The sequence below is a fragment of the Patella vulgata genome, chromosome 7, assembly GCF_932274485.2.
Source record: "Patella vulgata chromosome 7, xgPatVulg1.2, whole genome shotgun sequence".
NCBI classification, from domain to species: domain Eukaryota; kingdom Metazoa; phylum Mollusca; class Gastropoda; family Patellidae; genus Patella; species Patella vulgata.
In genome coordinates this window covers 37,212,728-37,239,778 of record NC_065885.2, presented here as the reverse complement: position 1 = coordinate 37,239,778, position 27,051 = coordinate 37,212,728, and the positions used below count along the sequence as shown (strand labels likewise).

Sequence of the window (27,051 nt, the reverse complement as noted above, 5' to 3'; positions counted from 1 at the left end):
TTAAACCCCATTTCTCTCTCTCAGTAAGATGCTAGTTGCCAACTTGAAACTCCTGTATTCGATTCCGGTGTTGGCCGAGAAAGTTCATCTGGATTTCTGGTGTGCATGTAGTTCCCCCTTGTCAGTGGTGTAGGATGGAGGACCTATCAAGAAAAGCTGTCTAGTCGTTCCGATGAGACGAAAAACTGAGGTCCTGTGTACACATTGGCGTGCACATAAAAGATCCCTTGACAGTTGGAATTCGATATAAGAGTAGGCTGTAGTGCCGGTGTCCGGGCAAAATTTCCTCATAGCACACTGTATGGCGTATGCCCGTCTTCATTAGCCCAGTTCGGAGCCAAACAGTAGGACGTTAAACCCCATTTCATTTCTGATCCTAGCTTTTTAAAAGTCACATTTTATACCATATGTTTGCACCATAAAATTGTTATTTTAAACATACCCATCTTTCGAATAAATCTTTGTGTTTGAGAGAATTGATCTGTGGTGTGTTGACGTGGAAACTTCAAGATCTGATGATGTTACATTCAAAATTGTCAACTTATTGTGTTTATCTCAATTGAGATATTCAAAAGTGGTGGATTTTTAGGCATCCAGTTTCATTAAAATCAGATAAAAAATAAGAGATCCCAATGAGTTCACTTAGACTAATTAGCATTAACTCCACAACTAACTTGTGAATCTAGTTCAAATTCAAACGTATCAGAGATCTCATAGATACAAAGTTTTGTTACGGTACAATCAAGTTAAATGGCAAAATGTAGACCTTGCATTCAGAAGCAAATGGTGACGACAATATCTTCATATTACATGTGGGCCTAAATAAAAGGTATTAGATTTTTGCTGGAGCCATTCATTATTTTCGACTTCACGAATTCAGAAAATTACGAAGTCATTAGGGCCCCGGGCCTTTTGAGTTGACGGTGTGACTGTTTCCATTTCTATAAGCAGTAAATAGCAATATGATTTGTATTGAATGTATATTATCTAGTGTATACTATAGGTATGTATGTTTGTATTATAATATACAGAGTAATTTATGTTTGAACATGTCACAATTATACGTCACAGTGAGGGTGAAAACCAAAAACAGGAAGATATTACATATAACCCAACACTATTTAGAGAATAGAAACCAAAAGTAGGAAGATATAGCATAGATTTGCAAAAGGAAGAGGAAAATTAAAGTTTGCTTTTAAAATCGATCACAGGAGAAATGGCTGTTGCTGGAGTTCGTTATACCAATGAATTTGATGTTTTAGGAAAGTTGGGAGAGGGGGCATTTGGAGTTGTCTACTTAATACAACACAAAATAACCAAAGATAAGGTAGTCTATACTAAACCTTGTATAAGTTATAACGCGTGCTGCCAGCTATAAGAGCTCACAACCAGGCCTGTAGCTAGCAGGGGGGCAAGGGGGCAGCTGTCCCCCAGTAAAAAAGTTGCCCATTGGGGAAAAAATCGACTCCCCCAATACGAAGCCAACGACCAACGTGCCCATATCTCTATGGGCGCTACATAAAACCAAGTGACATTGGTTGAGCGCCCACGACAAGATTGGCGGGACACACAACCAATGTCACTTAGTTTTATGGTCGGCTCACCAAAAGTTGCCCATTGGGGAAAAAATCGACTCCCCCAATACGAAACCAACGTGCCCATATCTGTATGGGGGCTACATAAAACTGAGAGACATTGGTTGGGCGCCCACGACAAGATTAGCGGGACACACAACCAATGTCACTTAGTTTTATGGTCGGCTCGCCAATCATGTCAGTATATATGAGGCGCCCTTGAAATGGTGAGGCACCTCATAATGAGTCACACGAATAACAACACAACTTGATGGGGTGCCCAAAATGGCTTGATCTGTGGGGTGCCTTATCTTGGAGGGGCACCTATAATGACATGATTGGTGGGGCACCTTATAATGACAACATATGATTGTTGGGCCGCACATAATGCATAATGCCGAGTATGATTGGTTGGGCGCCCACGACTTGATCAATGGGGCGCCCATAACAGCATAATTGGTGAGGTGCCTCATCCCGGAGGGGCGGCCATAATGCCGAGATTGGTGGGTTGCTCACGACAACATCATGGGCCCCCATATAATTGGCGGGGCGCCCATAATGCCGAGTGAGATTGGTTAGGCGCCCACGAATGAATAACCCAATTGCTAACTTTTCGTTTTTCTCATAAATTATTATAGGTACTTTAAAGTCGTACCCCTTTCTTCAAATTTTTATAATGTTCATATACATTGGACGCAATACAAAGCCAACAACCAACGTGCCCATATCTGTATGGGCGCTACATAAAGCTGATTGACATTGGTTGGGCACTCACCGCGAGATTGGCGGGGCACACAACCAATGTCACTTGGTTTTATGAGGCACCTCTTAATGACTCACAGAATAACAACACAACTTGATGGGGTGCCCAAAATGGCTTGATCTGTGGGAGGTATTTTATCCTGGAGGGGCGCCTTTAATGATATGATTGGTGGGGTGCCTTATAATGACAATATATGATTGTCAATAAGATTGGTTGGGCATGATTCGTGGGGTGCCTCATCCATAGGGGTGCCCATAATGTCGAGTGAGATTGGTAAGGCGCCCACTAATAGGTGCCCATAATATAATTGGTGGGGCGCCCATAATGCTGAGTGAGATTGGTAAGGCGGGGTGATAATCTTCAAAATTCAAACAAGTCGCACTCTAACCCGATTGTGAACTTTTCGTTTTTTTTGTCATAAATTATTATAAGTATGTTAAAGTCGTATGCCTTCCTTCAAATTTGTATAATGTTTATATTAAAATATCATAGTATGCCAATATCGCAAATTCAGCCCCAAAATTGAACCTGTCTGTCAGTTCCAGGTGCAAACCTTATTTTCCAAAATTTTCTGGGGGGAGAGCGCCCTAGACCCTTCTCCGAAAAGAGAAGTGTCCGCAGTACTGTGAATTGTCACGGGTGCCCCCAAAAGCCTTTGCCCCCCCCCCCCAACAATTTTTGGCTAGCTATGGGCGTGACAACTATTCTTAATCGGCTGTATTGTGGCATGAATGTATGATACAGGCAGTTATATAACTTGAACTTTCAAAAGTGGACGTAGAGAAAGTCTCTAAATCTGTCATAGTATTGAATCAAACATAACAACTTTGACCAAAGAAATTATTAGAAGACAATCAAAGAGTTGGAAATATTTTGATGCGTTAATACGATTTCTAAATCCAAAAATCGCCACACTCTGCATTACAAAATTAATTATTACCTGCAGTTAGCTCAAAAAGTAATTATTAAGCATAGCATTATGTAATTTTTATACGCCCACAGTCTACAGGTTACAATTTTTATCCGATTTCAACGAAACTTGAAATATAGGTTTATCTCCCTAAGATATCAGGTCCTTTCGATATTGGCATGTATCGGACCGTAACTTCATGGATTATGGCCCCTGATTGTATGTATAATCACGCTTTTAGCTTGTGGACCCTATAGATGTCACAATTTTTATCCGATTTTGTTGAAACTTGAAATGTAAGTTTATAACCCAAAGATCTCAGATCCTTTTGATATTCGCGCATATCGGACCGTAACTTTCTGAATTATGGCCCCTGATTGTGCTAATAATCGCATTTTTAGCTTGTGGACCCTATAGAGGTCATAAATTTTATCTGATTTAAAAAAAAGTTTTAGTATATCACCGTTATACCCTAAGGATGGTTGAGTTCGAATTTCGGGAAAATCGGCTTAAAACTGACAGACAAAATGGCCGCCCCTCGTTCTCAAATAGCGTAAAAATATGGTATTTGTCAAGGTTGTGGACCCTCTAGAGGTCACAATTTTCTTCTGAATTTGATGAAACTTGAAATGTAAGTTTATAACCCAAAGATCTTTGTTCCTTTCGATATTTGCGCATATCGGACCGTAACTTCCTGAATTATGGCCCCTGATTGTATGAAAAATTGCGTTTTTAGCTTGTGGACCCTATAGAGGTCATGATTTTTATCCGATTTAAAAAAATGTTCTAGTATATCACCGTTATACTCTAAAGAGAGTTGAGTTCGAATTTCGTGAAAATTGGTCCAAAACTGAGACAAAATGGCCGCCCCTCGTTTTTAAATAGCGTAAAAATATGGTATATCAAGGTTGTGGACCCTCTAGAGGTCACAATTTTCTTCTGATTTTGATGAAACTTGAAATGTAAGTTTATAACCCAAAGATCTTGGTTCCTTTCGATAGTCGCGCATATCGGATAGTAACTTCCTGAATTATGGCCCCTGATTGTACAAAAAATTGCGTTTTTAGCTTCAGGTCCCTCTAGATGTCACAACTATTATCTAATTTAAAAATAATTTCAATATATCACCGTTACACCTTAATTTTGATTGAGTTCGAATTTCGTGAAAATCGGACCAATATTGCCGGACAAAATTGCCGCCCCTCATAAACAATTAGTGTAAACATCTGGTATATCAATGTTGTGGACCCTCTAGAGGTCACAATTTTGATCTGATTTTGATCAAACTTGAAATGCATGTTTATAACCCAAGGATGTTGGTTCCTTTCAATATTCGGTCATACCGGATAGTAACTTCCTGAATTACGGCCCCTGATTGTATGAAAAATCATGTTTTTAGCTTGTGGTCCCTCTAGAGGTCACAATTATTATCCGATTTAAGAAAAACATTCAAATATATTACTGTTACACCGTAATGTTTATCGAGTTCGAATTTTGTGAAAATCGGGCCAAAACTGCCGGACAAAATGGCCGCCCCTGGTACGCAAATAGTGTATAGCATCTGGTATATCAAGCTTGTGGCCCCTAGAGGTCACCATTTTGATCCGATTTTGATGAGAGTTGAAATAAATGTTTATAACCCCAAAATCTTGGTTCCTTTCGATATTTCTCACTGCTAAAAGACCCCTACGCGCATGCGAACTATTAAAATAAAAAAAATAAACCATATGTTAGTCCCGAAATGACCTAGTTTGTGTCGAGTGGACATTAAACCCCATTTCTCTCTCTCTCTCTCTCCCTTACTTTTCCATATTTGTGCGTATCGAATCGTAACTTCCTGAATTATGGCCCTTGAATGTCGAAAAATCATGTTTAAGCTTGCCGTCCATGTAGAGGTCACAATTTTTATCCGATTTAAAAAAACATGTGAATATATCACCATTACACACTAAGATCTTGGTTCCTTTTGATAATCGCGTATATCTGAAGTAACTTCCTGGATTATGGCTTTTGATTGTTCGAAAAATCACATTTTTAGCTTGCGGATTATCTAGAAGTCACAATTTTTTTTCCGATTTTAAAAACCATTTAAATATTTCACCATTCCACCATAATGAATGGTTCAATTCGAATTTCGGGGAAATCGAAATGAAACTGCCCGACAAAATGGCCGCTCTATGTACGCAAATTGTGTAAAAGTATGCAATACGAAGGTTGTGGATCCTCTAGAGGTCACAATTTTTATCCGATTCTGATGAAACTTAAAACACATCTTTATATCCCAAAGATCCCAGTCCCTTTTGATATTTGCGCATTTCAGACCATAACTTTCTGGATTATTGCCCCTGATTGTTCAAAAAATCCTGTTTCTTTTTAGTTTGTTCTCTATCCATCTCTTGCAAAATGTAGGCATATCCTGCCTGGCAACCGCTGGTTAAATGACTCAGTTGAATATTAATTTGTAGGCCTCATATTGGCTTGATTGAATGTGTCAAACCAGTCGATTTTCCCAAAAAATATGGCCATCGGCCCATTTGCCTATCTGGATTAAGCTCAGGTTGTGCGGCCCTGGGTCCATGGTTCAACAGAGTGGAGCGAGTAGAATTCATTTTAATATTTCAGTAATTAGCACTGAAAAGATTATGTACTGGCACATATATGTCCTGAAACTTTTTGAGCCATGCATAAAATCACCCAAAACCTGAGATGAAAAACCACACTGTTCCGACGTGCATATGTATCCTACAAAGACTGATAAATAAATGAAAAATATATTTCAAGAATTTTCAGAATTAACAAATGCCAAAACAACATTAGAAGATGATATGTAGATAGTTTAGTTCCATTTAGCAATGTAAAGTCTTAGAGCACAATGCATCCTGCAGATACAAAAACATGGAGCTAAACAAACATGGCACCAATTTGGCCCTGAGGTGTTCTTGTTTCTTTTGAATGCAATACTTCCTGACTTAGTTTTTTGACTATGTATTTTATTGTATTGTAAATGCTTTGTACTGTGGAACCACGATGACTCAATGGGTAAGGTGCTGGCTCACTTAAATTTAAGGAATGTTTAAGTAGCTGTGCTGGCTCACTTAAATTTAAGGAATGTTTAAGTAGCTGTTATTTATCATTACAGTTAGCTAGGAAAGAAATAGCTCTCAAGAATTTAACCGAAGATGAGAAAGAAGCCACAGAGAAAGAAGTGGAGGTGATGAAGAAAACCGACCATCCAAATATCTTGAGTTTAAAATGTTATAATATAACAGAAGATTATCTATATATATACACAGAATATTGTTCTGGTGGAGATCTTCAAGACCTTTTAAAAGATTTTAAAAGACCAACTTTACCAGAGAAGCTGATAGTTTGCTGGCTGAGTCAAATGGCAGATGCATTAAAGGTAAGATATATTTTGAAGCTCATCTGACATTCCAATGTTATCCTTATGCGCTATCTAAATTTACTGTTTATGGAGAATGACAACATCATGTCCATACGTTTAAGCTACATCAAGGAATACAGCATAGATATATACTAATGCAATCAGAATGGAATATATCAGAATTACAATCACTAACATCACAAATATATATCCACCAAAATATGACAGAATCATCAAATCAAGAAGGACAGGACTTTTTGTTGGCTTAACATAGTAGCGAAGGTAGGGACCCCTGAATAAATGACAGCAAGTTATGAGTGATTCTCCACTTGCTCATTTATAGTAGTACTATACGTATACTGCCCTCATCTAAGATTAGCAATTTTAGCCGAATATCGCCTTTAATTGGGGCTATTATTTTAACACATTAATTGATGAGAGTATGATATCTATATCATACAAATATATATATGACACATAATAAATACAAAGGTGAAAATCAAAGCCTCTGTATCAATGAAAACCCAAATAGAACACGCTCAGGCCCACAGTCATATTAATGTTTAATTTATAAATTTAGGACCCTTTAAAACATATGGTCCTGACATAACAGGACATTTTAGAAAGTTTGTCCTATCATTTTATAGCATGATATGATATTTTATTTGTTTTTAGTACCTACATGGTAAGAGGATCCTACATCGTGATTTAAAACCACCCAACATTTATTTAACAGATAAGGCTGATATTAAACTTGGTGATTTGGGTATAGCCAGGTAAGTACTTGTATATATAATTGACATATTAATATTAACTGGATTATGTCCGCATTCCAGATCTTTTATCCGCAACATATTTGTTCGGACAAAAATTGTTACCTCTAGAGGGTCTACAAAATTCATATATATTTCATTCTAGAACAAGAATCTGATGGCCATTAAAATCCAACTCATCAAAGATCTTTTGATTCATAACATATCTAAGTAAAAGACAGGGGGAGTAACTCCAGAACAGAAGGTATGATACATACCAAAATCCAACTCATCCAAGAAGTTTTTTCAATGAGAGGACAAATCCTACTGAATTTCCCTAGTTTATGTACATCTCTTGCGATATGTGGTCGTATCTTGCATGGCAACTGCTTGTTTTGCTTTTAACCCCAAAGTAAGTTATATTATTTTAATGCAGGGTTATGAAACCAACAGAGTCATTAGTGATGTCATTTGTTGGTACACCTGTTTACATGAGTCCAGAAAGTTTATCACGATGTGGATACAATGAGAAGGTAAGAAAATTGATTGGGAGCTGTGGTGGCTCAGTGGTCCTCAATTGGTCGAGAAAATTCCTCAGGATTTTCCGGGATGGTTTCTGTTTGTCAGTGGTGCAGGATTGACAGAGAAAGTTCCTCAGCTTGTCAGTGGCACGGGATTGGCAGAGAAAGTTCATCAGGATTTTCCAGTGTGGTTTCTGCTTGTCAGTGGTGCAGGAGTGGCAGGGAAAGTTCCTCAGGATTTTCCGGCGAGGTTTCAGCTTGTCAGTGGTGCAGGACAGGGGGCCTGCAAGAAGCCCTTGACATTTGGAATCCAGCTGTCCAAGCAAAATTTCCTTTTTGGCACACTGAATGGTGACTGCCATACTTGATTAGTCTGGTTGGACATTAAACACCAGTTCATCCATTCATTCATTCAAGAACATTGCTTACATTACATATTTACAAAACACCGCTCTCTTTGTGGGATTCCATGACCTTAGAGCTAGAGATGGGACATGCTTGTTATTTCAAGAACACATGACACCACTTGTCCTACTAGTTGCTATCCATGACCATTGAAGTAAAGATTTCTATATGAAAACATGTAGCACTAGCACCTAATGAGCAGAGGTATTGTCTCAGAGCTTCTGGTTTTTTTTTTAAATTCTTGAGTGATTGACATTGACTCTTTTTTAGACAGATATATGGAGTTTGGGTTGTATTATATATGAATTGGCTACAACTAACAGGGCATTTAGTGGTTTTACTCTTCCTGGCTTGATCCTCAATGTAATGACAAACAAGGTTAGTGAAAAAGAAAACGATTAATTTTTTAATGAAAAAAAAAAAAGAAATCTTTTTCTTTTCTTTTAATAGAAAAGAAAATTACTTTGTTTTTTAATGAAAAAGAAAATTATTTTTTTTAATGAAGAAGAAAATTATGAATTTTTTCTATTGAATAGAAAAAGATTATATTTTAATGAAAAGAAAATTATTTCTTTTTTTTTAAATGAAAAAAAAATTTTTTTTTAGGTTTTTAATGAAAAAGTAAATGATTATATTTTTAATGAAAATGAAAAATGTTTATTTTTTAATGAAAATGAAAAATGATTATTTTTTAATAAAAATTAAAAATGATTATTTTTTTAATAAAAATTAAAAATGATAATTTTTTAAATAAAAATTAAAAATGATAATTTTTTTAATAAAAATTAAAAAAATGATTATTTTTTAATAAAAATTAAAAATATTTTTTATGGAAAAATGGAAATTAAAACTGATTATTTTTTAATGAAAAATAAAAATAATTAGTCTTTAATGAGAGAATAGAAATTTCAGCTTATCTTGAAATTTCACTATTAGAAGAAGATTAAACACTTCCCGGGTTGTCTTTATATCCTCACTTTTAATATGGAAGTAAGTAAGAAAGAATCATATCGACATTCAAAATCTCCGGATTGCATAATATGACTATAACAAATTGTGGAGTTACTGTACAAATCAAGTTAATGTTCTCTGTTGCATAACAACCGCTTTTGTTTTTATCGTTTTTCAAACTTTGTTGTCTGTCAATAATTTAAATAATTAAAATACAAGCATGGATTGAAGTAGTCAGATTACCTATAAGATGAGATTTTATTGTATCCCAAGGTGCACAGACAGTGGACAGAAGCATTTTTTTCTTAAGGAAAATAAAAAAAACCACTAAAAAGCATTTACATTAATTTTAACAGCCACCAAATATACCAGACACTTACACTAAAGAACTTATTAGAGTTACGTTACATATGCTACTTAAAGATCCAGAAGATCGGCCAAATGCCCAAGATATCATCGATAGCGAACCAGTAAGAAGTTATCTTAGAAACCCTTATGCTGTAAGTACTGTGGACGGTTAGTCCCTACTCCCTGTTAAAATCTAATTTATTACAGTTATAGCCATTATTAGGGTTTCACACTGCGTAGCTTGTGTGAAACACTATTGTTTTTGTTAAGATTATTCTTATTATTATTTTTTTTTTTCCAATTTGATTGTATCTCAGAAACTACATGTCGGATCGATACGATTTCTTCGGTTTTATTGGGAAAATGAGTGTGACTTAGAGATTAAAGCTATTTTGGGCATTCTGTGACAATGCAAAATGTCCGAAATCACCAAAGTTGTCGTTTTTTAAAAAAATGCCGTAGTATTAATAATAATCAATCGAATTTTACCATATGATGCATTTTGACATAGCCGGATACAAGGCACGTAGCTGTGCTACTTTTGATTTTTGATTGTCGACGAATCTTCGTAGATATTGAGCGCCAAATTTCTAAAAATTTAAAATTTTACAAAAACTTTATTATTTATGAATATTTTTATATGGCATTTTAACCAGGGTTGGAGAGTTATCCGATTTGACTAAAAATGTCAACATTTTTTGTGTCCGTAATTTTCCTTGGCCGCCATTGGCTAATTCAGTTTTTCAGTCCTAGATTAATTATTTAATTTATTATTTGATTTGTACAAAAGAAAGTTCATATGCTGCGTGGTCCAAAATGTCATTTTTTTGTTACCGGTAAAGTGATGTAAAATCAGCAAAAACTACAATTTTGACAGATTTTGACAGTTTGGTCCAACTTTTTGAAAGCAAATATCATTTTTTTCAAATCTGATTTAACTGAAAGGGTGCACCCTGTAGAGGCGCACAAAAAATCAGCCTCAGTTTTTTAATTTCGATTTCGTTTTTGGGCCATTTAGATTAAAAGGCGAAAAAAGGTGTAAAAATAAGCTATTTACAACCCATCCACCGTCTTCATATAACAAAATATTTCATCGTAACTTTCATAACCCCGTAGCAATAACCCATAGAAAGAGAATGTATGTCAAAATTAGTTTGTAATAATATTAGCAGTTGTCGAGAAATAGGCAATTTTGCATGAGTCACATTTCATGCTATTTTGCCTGTACAAGAATTAATTATTATTCAATTTTCAATTTTCTTCCACGATTTGATGCTGAATGCCACGTTTGACTAGATTAAACCATTTTAACACCTTTACTGTCACCGGAAGTGACGTCATTTGGGCAAAAACTGAATTTTAGAAAACCGATATTTTTTTCAAATGAGTCGTATATGTTATTTGTTTAAAAGTATGATATTTTTATTTCAATCAACAAATAGTATGAACCCATACGACCATACAGATACCACAAAATGGATTCTAACTTGTAAGGTTGCAGAGAAATAGACGATTTTCTACTAGTCACTTTTCAAGGTTTTTGGTCTATAACAGTGTCAATTATTATTCAATTTTCATAAAATTTTCACCATGTGATGCCTTATGCCATTTCTGATTTCATAAAACTAATTTAACATTTTTATTCTCACCGGAAGTAATGTCATTTTAGCAAAAACTGTATTTTTAGCCTTCAAAACAAATATTTTTCTGAAGTGAGTTATATTTACTATTTGTTTAACATTATGATATTTCATTCCAATGGAAATATAGATTGTAGATTGGATCAATACGATCATAAATATGTCAAAAAATAGCTTCTAGCATCTTCTCTTGCAAAGAAATAACCAATTTCGTCAGGATCACTTTTTAAGACTTTTCGCATTTTTATTACAGTTTATGGGTTCTAAATTAATTATTTATTACCTGATTTGTATAAAACAAAAGCTCATATACTCCTTGCTGCAAATTCTCAACTTGTTTCTACCTATAATGTTTTCTGTCGGCACCAGAAGTGACGTAATTTTGCCTAAAATTTACATTTTGACGGGTCGGGAGGTCCTTTCCTAAGGAACAATCTTAATTTCTTCAATGCAAAATATGTCGGGCTTAGTTTTTGGGTTTTTTTTTTATATCGGTTTTGTATTTGCGCCATTTTGATTTCAGGTTGAAAAAAAGGAGTAAAAATCAGCTATTTACAACCCATTATCGTTTTCATATTTTAAATTATTTCTACGTAACTTTCATAGTTTTGTAGCATTAATCCATAAAAGGACAATGTATGTCAAAATTAGATTGTAATAGCGCAGTTGCCAAGAAATAGGCAATTTTGCATGCGTCACTTTTCACGTTATTTTGCATGTAAAAGAGTCAATTATCGTTCGATTTTCAATTTTTGTTACCATGTGATGCCTCATGCCACCTCTGACTAGGTCAATCCAATTTAAACTTTTCACTGCCACTGAAATGACGACATTTGGGCAAAAACCCATATGACCATACAGATATCACAAAATGGTTTCTAACTTGTTGGGTTGCAGAGATATAGACGATATTCTACAAGTCACTTTTCAAGGTTTTGGTCTTTAAAAGTGTCAATTATTATTCGATTATCATAAAATTTTCACCATGTGAGGCCTTATGCCATTTATAATTCCATAGAATTAATGTAACATTTTTATTATCACCGGAAGTAATGTAATTTTGGCAAAAACTGTATTATTAGCCTTCAAATTGTTTTGAAGTGAGTTATATTTATCATTCGTTTAACATGATATTTGATTCCAATGGACATATAGATTGGATCAATACGATCATATAGATGTCCAAAAATTGCTTCTAGCATCTTCCCTTGTCGAGAAATTTCCCATTAAAAGTCCGCTAACTTAGCGGTAAGTTAGTAACAAATTTTGTCAGGATCACTTTTTTGACATATGTAACACATGGTAACAATGTGACATAATTTCAAGGGTAACGTGGCACCGGTGAAACCCGTCATTACTGCATCGCAGTTCGAGTTATTATTATTTTTTTTTTCCACTTGAGCATATCTCAGAAACTACTTTGCTAAAAAATTTTGCTAAAAAACCCAATTTTGTCGAGTCGGAACGTCTTTTCACTAGCAAATGTTAATTTTTGTAAATCTGATAGATCAAGATAAATGCCCCTACAAAAGGGGCAAAAAATCTCGGACTCGCCTTTTTTAATTTTGGTTTTGTTTTTGCGCCATTTCAATTTAAAGGTGAAAAAAGGTGTAAAAATGAGCTATTTACAACCCATTCAGGCTTTTCATATTTTAAAATGTTTCTTCACAACTTTCATAAACTTGTAGCATTAATCCATATGAAGAGAATCTATGTCAAAATTAGTTTGTAATATGAGTATTTGCCGAGAAATGGTCAATTTTGCATGAGTCACTTTTTATGCTATTTTGCCTGTAAAAGAGCCAATTATTATTGGATTTTCATAAAAGTGACACCATTTGATGCGTAATGTCAATTTTGATACGATCATATAGATATCACAAAATGGTTTCTAACTTGTTCAGTTGCGGAGAAATAGGCGATTTTCGGCAGGTCACTTTTCAAGGTTTTTGTCCATAAAAGTGTCAATTATTATTTGATTTTCATAAAAAAATTTCACTGTGTGATACCTAATGCCATTTACGATTTCATACAAGTAATTTGGTATTTTCATTGTCACCGGAAGTACCGTCACTTTGGCAAAAATTGTATTTTTAGCCTCTAAAACAAGTAATTGTTTGAAGTAAGCGATATTCATTATTGGTGTACAATTATGATATTTGATCCCTATGGACAAATAGTATCAATCAATACGATCATATTGATATCACAAAATTGTTTCTAACATCTTCCCCTGCCGAGAAATAACCAATTTTGTCAGGATCACTTTTTAAGATGTTTCGCATTTTAATTTCACTGGGTTAATTATTTATTGCCTGATTTGTGTAAAAGAAAAGCCCACCTGGTGCAAATTCTCAACTTACTTCTACCTATAAAAGTTTCTGTCAGCACCTGAAGTGACGTAATTTTGCCCAAAACTTCAATTTTGACGTGTCGAAAGGTCTTTTAAAAAGCAAATATTAATGTTTACAAATCTAATAGATCAAGATGAATGCTCATACTAAAGACGCAAAATATGTCTTGCTTTGTTTTGTTTTGTTTTTTTATTTCGGTTTTGCATTTGCATCATTTTGATTTAAAGCTGAAAAAAAGGTGTAAAAATGAGCTATTTACAATGCATTCAGGCTTTTCATATTTTAAAATATTTCTTAACAACTTTCACGAACCTGTAGCATTAATCCATACGATGTCAAAATTAGTTTGTAGGCCTAATATTAGCAGTTGCCGAGAAATAGGCAATTTTGCATGAGTCACTTTTCACGTTATTTTGCCTGTAAAAGAGTTAATTATAATCCGATTTTCTATTTTTTGTCACCATATGATGCCTAATGCCATTTTTGACAGGGTGGATCCAATTTTACATTTTCACTGTCACCGGAAATGGCGTCATATGGACAAAAACTGTATTTATAGCCTTCAAAACAGATATTTTATTCAAATGAGTCTGATTTGTAATTTTTTTAAAATTATGACATTTGATTGCAAGCAACAAATAGAATGAACCAATACGATCATACAGATACCACAAAATGGTTCCTAACTTTTACGGTTGCAGAGAAATATACGATTTTCTACTAGTCACTTTTCAAGGTTTTTGGTCTATAAAAGTGTCAATTATTATTCGATTTTCATAAAATTTTCACCGTGTGATGCCTGATGCCTTTTATGATTTCATGGAACTAATTTAACATTTTCATTATCACCAGAAGTAATGTCGTTTTGGCAAAAACTGTATTTTTAGCCTTCAAAACAAATATTTTTTGAAGTGAGTTATATTTATTATTCGTTTAACATTATGATATTTGATTCCAATGGAGATATAGATTGGATCAATACGATCATATAGATGACCATATTTCTTTGTCGAGAAATAACCAATTTTGTCAGGATCACTTTTTAAGACTTTTTTTTCACATTTTAAGTTCTCATTAGATAGTCAGCTAACTTAGTGCTAAGTTAGTAATAAATTTTGTCAGGATCACTTTTTTGACATATCTAACACATGGTAACAAATGTATAAATGGAATTGATATTGCTGGATTTGGTTGATTCTGCATGACATAAGTTCAAGGGTAACGAGGCACCGGAAGTGACATAAGTTCAAGGGTTACGTGGCACCAGTGAAACCCGTCATTAATGCATTGCAGCTCTAGTTTAGCATTTGTTTTTTTTTCTAGTAGATATAAGCATAATGTGTTTATGGGACGCATATAGTTATGGAAGGTGTCTCAACATTCTTCAGTATTCGAAACAAAATTCCTTTCGTACGGCCAATTAGATGCAATATAGCTTTTCTCATTGGTTGTTGATTCTGCAAGTATACACATGCAGGCCACCGAGGATATATAAGTGCGGTTATTTGGGAATTACGGCACACGTTTCAAGCTTCCTCTGGTCTGAGCAATGTGAGGCTTCATAAGGAGCTAACAAAGCCAATTCAGAGTTGATCAGTGAAGATAGTTGAAAATTAATAAGTATTTATCTTTTTTATGCCCTTCTTATTATATTACAGCCACTGCCCTTATTAGAATCTATGAACTCTTCCTCAGTGGTGCAAGGATCTTTGCGAAGTTCAAAACAACCAGTTAAGGTTTCTGAGGAAATGTATCGTAAAGATATTGGTGTACCAAAAGACGTCCTTTCTACACAAAACATGGATAACAACCAAATAACTGAACTAAATAATGCATGCAATACAATTATAGGAAACCCAAGCACCCTAAGCACAATCATGGAAAAAAAGGAACCGAAACGTAAGAAAACAAGTAAAACTTTGAAGAAAATGCCAACCTTTGATAAACAACCGACCATGGACGAAAACGTGACTATGTCAGACATATTGCTTAGTATGATGTCGTCACTAGTAAGTTAATATGATTTTGAATTTTATACTGTTATGAACACAATGCCACAAATCATAATAAAAAACATCTGAAATGTGCTTACTCTTTCTTGAAAACTTAATGTCACTTCATCATTGTGATTAAACAGTACTTCTAGATTGATAGTTTTTAACTATTTGTTTAATTGTACTTCATTTATTTGGGAATCCTTAAATGTATTTAATAAACCTTTTGGATTGAATAGGTATCAGAATAACTGAGGTTTTTTTGTCATTGCAGTCAACACAAGATTCAACTCTAGGAGCTAGTTCCGGTTTATATACAGGTTATAAAATTATCACCTAAGTTAATATATTCATGTGGGTGCAGGAAGCATAAGGAGTCAAAATAAACAAAATGATATGGACATGTAGTAGGTCTACTGAGAGTACAATTAGTGGCATGGCATTTTAGTGGGGCTACCCAACAAAACCCCATCCTTCATTGGCATACATTTGTTAAATATTTCCTTTCAATTCTTTTTGCATATGTAAACACATGGATTAGAAATAACAAAGAAAAACAACATAACAATTGATTTGATTTATTTCAGAGGACAGGAATAATTTCCTTCTCAAGCAGATACAGTATCTTCAAAGGTTAGATTTGTTTGTATGATTTTGTCATCACCAATTTCCATCTATCCATCTAGAGTTACTGCACTGTCATTAAAACCTTTAACTCACTACAGATGAGAATTTTTGAAATTTTACTGGGATTGTTTGGGTAATCATAAGGAGAAACCGTATTGAAATTCACCTTTAACCATCAACTTTATGCATAATTCTTACCACTTAATTAGCCTGGTTGAGGTAGAACAGCGGTATGTTAAATTCCATTTCATTCGATTTCATTTGTCTTTGCTGATTGATGACACTCTTGATATTGCAGTATGTGCGCACGTGGTATCGGACAAAAAACATTAACCAAAGCTTATGGATTAATGGAAAGTGCGTCTGACCCAACAGTTTTAGAGGTTTGTTTAAATAGTTTTTTGTAAGGTTTATACGCCCACATGAATTTGAATTGTTTATGGTTGTTACCTCTGTCCATTCCTCATCCACAATTCCTTGTAAACACTCTACAGACTACATTCTTTTATTATCCATCATCTGATTGTTCTAAGTTCATCGAATTTCAGTTACTTCTATTTATTTCTTCTCAGGATATACCTGCTCATTTGCAAAATCTTGTGAAAAGTTATTATCTGATTAAAATTGTGTATGTTGAAATTAGTGAAACAAGAGAACCAATTGAATTCACAATTCACTTTTTGGGACACAATAACTCTCCTTCTAATTGAGCTAGAATGTTCAAACTTGGTGTAGGTGTTTATTAGGTGAATGCCTTGATGGAGTTTGAAGATGAGCAGTTTCTTCTCAGGGTAAGCAGAGATAATCAATTTGACTGGTTGATACTTTCGGACACGATAACTTTAGTTCTAATTAAGTGAGAATGATGAAACTTGGTGAATAGTTTCATTATATGAGCATTGTCTGCTCAGGGTAAGCAGAACCATAAGCATTGTGATTGGTTGAGATTTAGGAACACAATAACTCTCCTTCTAATTGAGGTAGAATGTTCAAACTTGGTGTAGGTGTTCATTAGATGAATGCCTTGATGGAGTTCAAAGGTGAGCCTTTTCTGCTTAGGGTAAGCAGAGATAAGCAATTTGATTGATTGATGTTTTCGGACAGATAACCTTGGTTCTAATTAAGTGAAAGTGATGAAACTGGGTATAGTATCGTCACACCAATACCTTGACTAAGTTCGATAATGAGCATTTACGGGTAAGGAGAGTGATAAGCAATTTGATTGGTCGGTACTTTGGAGTTCGACAACTTTGATTCTAATTGGGTGATAGTGGTGAAACTTTGTGTATCGTTTTATTGCATCAATACCTTACTTAACAAAGTTCAATGTTGAGCATTTTCTGCTTAGGCAAAGAAGAGACTTCAATCTCATTGGTCAAGACTTTGGAACACAATAACTCTCCTTCTAACTGAGGTAGAATGTTCAAACTTGGTGAAGGTGTCTATTAGATGAATGCCTTGACAGAGTTCGATCATGCACATATTCCACGTAGGCTAAGCAGAGATAAGCAATTTCATGGGTTCAGGCCATGGAGCATGATAACTTAGGTTCTAATTGGATGAGAGCATATTAATACCTTGACTAAGTTCAATGATGAGGATTTTCTGTTTAGGCTAAGTAGCGATAAGTAATTTGATTGGCCAAGACTTTGAAACATAACAACTCTGCTTTTAATTGAGGTAGAATGTTTAAATTTGATTTAGATGTTCATTAGGTGAATGTCTTGACTGAGTTCAATGATTATCATTTCCCAGTAAAGCAATTTCATTGCTCGACACTTTGGGGCAAGCTGGGGCAAGATGACTTTGATTCTAACTGATGGATAGTGATGAAACTTATTGTATATTTTAACTACCAGGTACTTAAAACCCTTGACTGATTTTGATCGTGAACATTTTATGCTTAGACTAAGTATAGATAATCAGTTTGATTGCTCAATACTGCTGAAAAAGATAAATGTGCAAATAAGTAATACGTGTCATCAATTTATTTTGGAATTTTGGCGGGGGATATCAGCTTCACTGTTGGCGTGTTTCCATTGATAGTTTTATTTTCTTACAGAAGATTCATAGTGCAATAACCTTTATGCACTGCTCATAATTAATGTTAGCTACTGCTATAATAGTTTGTTAACATGTCTAAATTTTAATTTTCTTTCCAGGAAAAACTAAGGGAACTGTTGGGGCATAAATATGAAGAGTACCATACATTTATATTGTATCTACGATTATTTGAATTACTACTGAAAAAGGAGTGAAGCTTTCAATATGGAAAAAAAGCTGTATTCAAATTCGATACTTCTTTATTATTGTCTATGAAATGATATACATATTATACTATTTATATAACTTTGTCAATGTGGAACTGTCTCCCATTAAACCTCAAACATTCTCTCCCCCCCACCAATTTTAAACTCAATCTTAATGAGAGAGAGAGAGAGAGAGAGAGAGAGAGAGAGATGGTATTTTAGGTCCACTTGATACAAACAAGCATTTCAGGACTAACACATTGTTCAATTTCATTTCAATAATTCTTTTGCACGTAAGGAGTCTTTGGTTGAGAGGAAACCAGAGGACCCGGAAGAAAAACCTAGGAAGCTGGACAGGTGACCCTACTCATTGTCACCTACGATTCAAAACCATGCTACTTGACTGAGTGACAGACCTTACCATCTAACGTGCACCGGTTACGAACCCTCCCCATCGCAATTATTGGTGCTAAGCCTTTTTGATTAAGGTCGAGATAAAATGTTGATTTGGATTGGGTTATTGCATTATTTTCATTATAAAGATTATTTCTGTCAAAAAGTTTTTTGTGGGTCTATTTGTTTACTAGTTTTAGTTTTGTTGTAGGGTATTACTGTGAACAGTGGAAGACAAAAATCAGTAACATATATATCAACATTAGCTCTATCTTTGAACCTTCAATTTAAAATACCGGTAGGGTCAGATGCCCACTTCACAAAGAAATAAAAAAAAACAATTAAAGGGTTATGGCTCTATTCTTTGGAACCATGAAATAGACAAAAATGGTTCTAAAAGCACATATTATTGTAATATTGTATGTAAAATAATTTATATTCAGTTTTTGAAAAAAATATTGTATTTTCTAATCAATTATGTTCGGTGAAATACGTGAACAGTTCAAATTGAACGGCAGTCGTTTATGCAAGCGTAGTACTAGTGTATTCTGGACTTTTTTAAAATTATTATTTTGTCGTTTGTGAATCAGTCTTTACTAATTACTTCCACATTGTGTTGTTGTTTTTATTTGTTATACGCACATTTTCATGTTTGTTTGTGGACACTCTACAGGTCACAATTTTATTCGATTTTGACGAAACTTGAAATATAGGTCTATATCCCAACTATCTCGGTTCCTTTGGATATTGGCATATATCGGACCATCACTTCATGGATTATGGCCTCTGATTGAACAAAAATCACGTTTTAGGCTTGTGGACACTCTAGAGGTCACAATTTCTATCTGATTTTGATAAAACTTGTAATGCATGTTTATAACCCAAAGATCTTGGTTCCTTTCGATATTTGGGCATATCGGAGAGTAACTTCCTGAATTATGACCCCTGCTTGTACCTAGAGGTCATAATTATTATCCGATTTAAAAAAAATCGTTCAAATATATCACCGTTACACTGTAATGTTGGCGGAGTTCGAATTTCGTGAAAATCGGACCAAAACTGCCGGACAAAATATGGTATCAAGGTTGTGGACCCTCTAGAGGTCACAATTTTGATCCGATTTTGATGAAACTTGAAATACATGTTTATAACTAAAAGATCCTGGTGTCTTACGATACATATATCGGATCATAACTTCCTAAATTATGGCCCTTGATTGTACGAAAAATCGCGTTTTTAGCTTGTGGTCCCTCTAGAGTTCACAATTATTATACGATTTAAAAATATATCATTGGTTGGGATCGAATTTCGTGAAAATCGGACCAAAACTGCCTGACAAAATGGCCGCCCCTCGTACGCAAATATAGTGTAAACATATGGTATATCAAGGTTATGGACCCGCTAGAGGTCACAATTTTGATCCAATTTTGATGAAACTTGAAATACATGTTTAGAACCCAAAGAGCCTGGTTTCTTTCGATATTCGCGCATATCGCATCATAACTTCCTGGATTATGGCCCTTGATTTTACGAAACACCGCGTTTTTAGCTTGTGGTCCTTCTAGAGGTCACAATAATATCCGATTTAAAAAGAAAAGTTCAAATATATCACCGTTACATCGTAATGTTGGTTGATATCGATATTGGCATGTATCGGACTATAACTTCATGGATTATGGTCTCTGATTGTACGAAAAATCACGTTTTAGGCTTGTGGACACTTTAGAGGTCACAATTTTCATATGAGTTTGATAAAGCGTGTAACACATGTTTATAACCCAAAGATCTTGGTTCCTTTCGATATTTGCGCATATCGGAGGGTAACTTCCTGAATTATGGCCCCTGATTGTACGATAAATCGCGTTTTATTTTTATTTCTGGAGGTCATAATTATTATCCGATTAAAAAAAAAAACCCGACCGAATATATCACCGTTACACCGGCAAAATAAAACTACATTTTTATGCTAACGTTCTCAACGCGATAGCGGCTCTTCAGGCATTTATTAAACAATAATACAATTTCAATTATATATATATATATGTTATTCGGTAATCATACAGATCATAATAATATTGACATTAAATAAAGCTAACATATTCGCATCATTCTTCCAACATACATTAAACTAAATGTAACCACAAATAAAAATGTTTTCCATAATATTCGAAATTAAAAACAAGAATTAGAATTCAATGTTGATCAATTTCAACCAATATTGATGTTGTTATCTTGCCGTGAAACTAGACTCCTAATATCTATTGAATTAACATTTTATAATCAGTACACAAATCATATGGATTCGGGTGCCATTTTATAATGAACCAGTGGCTGCCAAGAAGGATACGCCCACACTTTGCAAGAGATGGATAGAGAACAAGCTAAAAAAAAAAAAGCGATTTTCCTTACAAAAGCCATAAGCCAAGTAGTTATGATCTGAAATGCGCAAATATCGAATTTGGGCTGAGATATTTGGGATATAAAGATATATTTTAAGTTTCATCAAAATCTGACAAAAAAAATATTGAATTCTAGAGGGGCTACAAACGTGATTTTTCGTACAATTAGGGGCCATAATCCAAGAAGTTACGGTCCGATATGCGCAAATATCGACAAGAACCAAGATCTTTGGATTATAGTCATACATTTCAAGTTTCATCAAAATCGGAAAAACATTGCGACTTCTAGAAGGTCCACAACCTTGGTATTACATACTTTTACACTATTTGCGTACAAGGAGCAGCCATTTTGTCCGGCAGGTCAGAATTTAACGAATGTTTAACTCAACCTTCATTGATGTGTAGCGGTGATATAGTGAAACTTTTTTTTAAATTTGAATACAAATTGTGACTTCTAGCGGGTCCACGACCTAAAAATGCGATTTTTCGAACAATCAGGGGCCATAATCAAGGAAGTTACGTTCGGATATGCGCAATTATCGAAAGGAACCAAGATCTTTGTGGTATAAATTTAAGGTTTCATCAAAATCGTATAAAAATGAACCTTATTGATTTGCAGCGCTCCCTTGTGAACGCGTTAGAGCCCTAAGTTTTTCAAAATTTTGGATTTAAAATCTGCTCCGAAGCATTTGTGCCACAAGACAATAAACTCTGTGTCTAGCTTTATTCTAAAACAAAATATGGCCCGAAAACCATGCAAAAAATGACATATTCTATTAAATGTCGCCCAAAAATTAAATTGAAATAATTTAACAAGCATGCATGTCTGTAATTCAAAGCTTCACACATTAAAGCTAACGTGGTAGGGTTTTGAATTTCATATTTGGTGTGAAGTATTTGGGCCATAAGACGATGAACCCTATCGATTTTAATCATATTTCAAATTTAGTGTAAATCATGGGCACCCTATCGATTGTCCGTTTATTTTCTCATTAGTTAGCAGTTTTCCTTTGTAACAAATGTCAGAGTATTTTTTTTATCAAATTTGGTGCGAAGTATTGGGCCAATGGTTGCATCACAACGTGTGTGTGAGTGTGAAATAGCTTTATTTAACGTACGCTTCCACCGAAGTGATATCGCAGATAAGCATCACAACGTGGAGACACTATCATATAAGGTTTCATATTAACTCGGGATCTCGAGAAAATTTACACAGGATGTCAATATTTCGAGAATATTAACTTGAATTCTCGAGAAAATTTACACAGGATGTCAATATCTCAGGAAAATTATCAGGGGATTTCGAGAACATTAGATTGAGATCTCGAGAAAATTACCAGGTGATCACGGGATTTCGAGAAAGTATCATAGGATCGCAGGATCTCGAGACCTTCAGCAAAATTTTGCATGACCCCTATACGCTTCCGTAAATAAAAGTATGAGAAAAATAAATATTTGATAGAAGGTAAATTATAATCTATTAAAATCTGATACATGTAATTACAGAATGAGAAAAATATCTCTTTAATATAAGGTAAAACATAATACATTGCAATCTGCTAATTACAGTATGAGAACCAGCGGTTGCCAGGCAAGATACGCCCATATTTTGCAAGAGGTGGATTGAGAACAAGCAATAAAAAAGGCTATTTTTCATACAATCAGGGGCCATAATCCATGAAGTTATGGTCTGAAATGCGCGAATATCGACATGGACTGAGATATTTGGGATATATATTTTAAGTTTCATCAAAGTTTGCGTCCAACCTCGTGGGGTTTCTCCGGGTCCTCCGGTTTCCTCCCACTGCTAAAGACAACTACGCGCAAGCGAATTATTGAAATAAAATTAAATCATATGTTAGTCCCGAAATGACCTAGTTTGTGTCGAGTGGACGTTAAAACCCATCTCTCTCTCTCTCTCTCTCTCTCTCTCTCTCTCTCTCTCTCTCAAAGTTTGCGTACGAGGGGCGACCATTTTGTCCGGCAGTTTCGATCAGATTTTCAGAAAATTCGAACTCAATCATCATTAGGGCGTAACGGTGATATATTAAAACGTTTTTTTTAAATCGGATACAAATTGTGACCTCTAGAGGGACCACAAGCTAAAAACGAGATTTTTCGTACAATCAAGGGTCGTAATTCAGAAAGTTAAGATGCGATAAGCGCGAATATCGAAAGAAACCAGATGATAATTGTGACCTCTAGAGTGTCCATACGCTAAAAAAAAGTGACTTTTCGTACAATCAGGGGCCATTATTCATGAAGTTTCAATCCGATACATGCCAATATCGAAAGGAACCTAGATCTTTTGGAGATAAACCCATATTTTAAGTCTCGTGAAAATCGGACAAGAATTGTGCCCTGTATAGTGTCCACAAACAAATTATGGATGGACGTTCGGACGGACAGGAGTGACGACAATATACGTCCATATGAAAATGTGGGCGTATAAAAATATCTATTTGATATAAGGTAAAACATAATACATCACAATCTGCTAATTACAGTATGAGAACCATACAAGATAAAACATAATACATTACATTGGAAACGACAAGATCGGACAAGAATTGTGCCCTGTATAGTGTCCACAAACAAATTATGGATGGACGTCCGGACTGACTTTTTCTATTTTTCTTTCATGTTCTTTTATCTAGTGAGAGTCAATTTTGTTTATGGGTTGTCAGATATCCTTTCACAGTCCCATACAACAACTTTTCGTCTTCGAAGAAATTATTAGTGAGCAGAAATTCGCCCCGTCACTTCATTCAGTTATATAAAGGGATAACTCGTGGTTTCGTTTTGCGTTCGTCACTTCCTATTGTTGAAACATTGATTACTCATCTATCGTAGCAATGATCTCTGTGATAAAATAATATTTGGAACGTGTTTAACCAGTTCTATCACATATGTGATAATGACTGGCACCGATATTGTCCTTTAATTGAGTATTTTGGTGTCTTTCTTTAATTTAGTTTATATATATATATTATGTATCACTTCATTTTAATATTTTTATGCATAATTATATATTATTTTAAAACCCTTGTGATATTTGTTTATATGCATGTAAATCTATTGTTTTGTGAGATAATTTAACCTGTCTCATTGTTCATTATGCATTATGTGTTTGGACAATATATTCCGGTTGGAGCTGACATGTATTAAAACTCCATTTCATTCATTCATTCATTTTTACGACTAATCACCGATTTCATTTCATTTCATTTCATTTTGTTATACTTTTTTACGACTAATCACCGAGAGGTTCTAAATGGCTTTTTATAGAGTGTCTTATAGTTACTACTTGATTAGTATAATTGTTGTAACTTCCATGTGCATGCTTGAACATGTAGTTGTGAATAGTGAATAAAAATATTTCATTATTATAGGTCATTATACCATAGTGTGTATTTACACATCGGTTATATATACGCCGGATATAAATATGTATCTAAAAAAAAAAACACATTATAATATAGAGAATCTTAAGGATTAGATAACCATTTTAACTTAACCTTCATATCAATTCCATTTCTGTAAAGTACTCTAATTCTAATATCAAAATAACTTCCTGCGAATCAATGCAGTGATTTTTTTTTACTTTATATCTTGAGAGGGGTTGGATGACCGAATGGTTAGCGTTTGCGCGTTGCATCATAAGGTCTGCCATTGGGTTTCTAGGCCGCTCATTTAATATATTTTCTGTTCTAAAATCGGTTATTATGATGTCTGATTTTAGACTGATGTGTGGAGTTTGGGGTGTGTTATCTATGAATTAGCCACAACGAACAGAGCATTCAATGGTATATCATATGCGCATATTGTTTTTCAAGTGGTATTAGGAAATGTAAGTCCAATCATTAAATTTTACTGACAAATGCAAATTATTCTGCTCACATTCAATGAAAGTTGTTAATTTAACGAAGTTATCTAATAATAATTTGCACATCTAACTCATACATTCAGTTTCATTGTTAACCAATGAAACACCTTGTATGTCATGTGAACAATAAAATTATTCCATTAGCTGAACAACCATCCCTGTGAAATAAGGTTAGGCTAAATATTAAGGCCACTTGCAGATTTCGTCAAGGTCACGAGATGTTAACAGGGCTGGCTCTAAGCCTAGACCTAACCCACAATGCTTAGAAAAAATCACGTGCCCTAACTCCGTTTACATCTCGTGATCTTAACGATAGATCTGCAGGTGCATGGGCGTGAAATAAATAAGATGGAATGAAATATGGCTATTATTTACAGATCAGATCACAATTACTCAACACATTTTATAAACGCTCACATCTATATTCCAGAATATAGAAATATTTATTAAAGTGGCAATATTGTTATTATTCCATAAAAAACTTATTAGATTCAGTCTTATAATGGAGCCATCGGCATTACCCCAATCAGAACAGAGCATTAGGGCTTACTTTAAACCCCATTTCATTTCATTTCTTTGCATGGAGTTAAATGACATGAAATTAGGTTTAACGTCCTACTGTTCGGCTCCGGCTGGGCTAATGAAGATGGGACATGGAGTTAAAACAATGATATGCTATAGTATGGACATCTACTAATATATAATTTGTTGAATCAACAAATACCTATGAAACAAATTAGTTACTATTTATTTTGATACTTATATGGCAGCCACCTTTTATACCAGACATCTATAGCAACGATTTGGTTAATCTTAATTCTCGCATGATGATTAAAACACCAGAAGAACGTCCAAGTGCTGATGAGATCATGGAGTATGAACCTGTTAGAAGCTATCTCAGAAAACCTTACAAGGTATGACATGAATATGCTGATTCTTCTTTAAACAACAGTGTTCAAGATTGGTTTTAGGCTAATATTGTGAAGTTTAGGTTGTCAATTCATAACAATTTGTGTACAGAATTTCACTAACCTGACCTGTTTGAATGATTTCATTCTGGCTTCCATTGATTTCTCTACTAAAATTCACAAAGGAACTTTTACAGATCAATACTACATTTATTCAAAAAGGAAGATTATAGACCTAACCCCTTTAATATTCCTGAGAAATATCAGATACATGCTTTTTACTTTTTTTTAGCCGTCACCATTGTTCAAAGCAATTATCTCCTTCTCAGACAAAACAATTCCTCTGAAAACCCTGTCGCAAAGTTTATCTAATGAACACCCAAAACATGATTTAAAGAAATTTGTGAAAACTTCTGACGATTATACAAAGGAGGTGGAGTTTGCTCAACGACGCAAAAATAATGATTACGCGGCGAAAAGTGCATACGTATCACCTGAATTGATTGTTAATGAACACACAAAACATAATGTAAAACAAACTGATGATAATTATACGAAAAGGTTAGGGAGTCCCTACCCTTTTCGGACCAAAAATAGTGATGATGATGAAGACTACATTAATATTAAATGTATAAGACGCACAAAAAATAATACAAGATTTGATGTAGAACGTGGGTATGAAAGAGATGAATCGACTCGACGTATGAAGAACAGTTCTCTAATTACTCTAAAGGGAAGAGTTTGTGATGATGATTATTACAAGGAAACCTATAATGAAGTGACTAATAAATACCCGGGACCGCGTTCTCCATCACAAAAATACCATGAGTACTGTAACATTGACGAGAACGAGGTAACCTTTAACGAGTATGAGGATATCTCTGGCAAAATTTTAACTAATGAACACCCAAAACATAAGCTAAAACAAATTGTCAGACCTCCCACTCCCAGTGACGAAATTCCAGAAATTGTACGCATTCTAGATTATGACT

At 34.6% G+C, this 27,051-nt stretch overlaps 1 protein-coding gene across 2 annotated transcripts; it reads left to right on the top strand.

The window, feature by feature from the left end:
- Nucleotides 1-1,069: 1,069 nt before the first annotated feature.
- Nucleotides 1,070-26,523, top strand: LOC126827977 (probable serine/threonine-protein kinase nek2). Of its 2 annotated transcripts, XR_008788844.1 has the most exons (13): nucleotides 1,070-1,327; nucleotides 6,387-6,650; nucleotides 7,308-7,408; nucleotides 7,821-7,917; nucleotides 8,581-8,688; nucleotides 9,618-9,761; nucleotides 15,262-15,612; nucleotides 15,872-15,917; nucleotides 16,185-16,230; nucleotides 16,523-16,607; nucleotides 18,387-25,115; nucleotides 25,922-26,065; nucleotides 26,352-26,523. XR_008788844.1 is itself a non-coding variant. In XM_056102461.1 (11 exons), the coding sequence occupies exons 1-11, from the start codon at nucleotides 1,217-1,219 to the stop codon at nucleotides 18,480-18,482; spliced, it is 1,449 nt and encodes a 482-aa protein (XP_055958436.1). In that variant the 5' UTR covers nucleotides 1,070-1,216; the 3' UTR covers nucleotides 18,483-25,597. The 2 variants fall into 2 exon arrangements, 1 of the variants encoding a protein (XP_055958436.1); XM_056102461.1 differs by lacking the exons at nucleotides 25,922-26,065; nucleotides 26,352-26,523 and having other exon boundaries at nucleotides 18,387-25,597.
- Nucleotides 26,524-27,051: the final 528 nt, after the last annotated feature.

Excerpts from the sequence above, each read along its gene's own strand:
- LOC126827977 (XM_056102461.1), top strand. The coding sequence starts at position 1,217 with ATGGCTGTTGCTGGAGTTCGTTATACCAATGAATTTGATGTTTTAGGA. Across the intron at positions 9,762-15,261 it reads ATCTTAGAAACCCTTATGCT|CCACTGCCCTTATTAGAATC; the intron begins GTAAGTACTGTG and ends ATTATATTACAG. Across the intron at positions 15,918-16,184 it reads TAGTTCCGGTTTATATACAG|AGGACAGGAATAATTTCCTT; the intron begins GTTATAAAATTA and ends GATTTATTTCAG.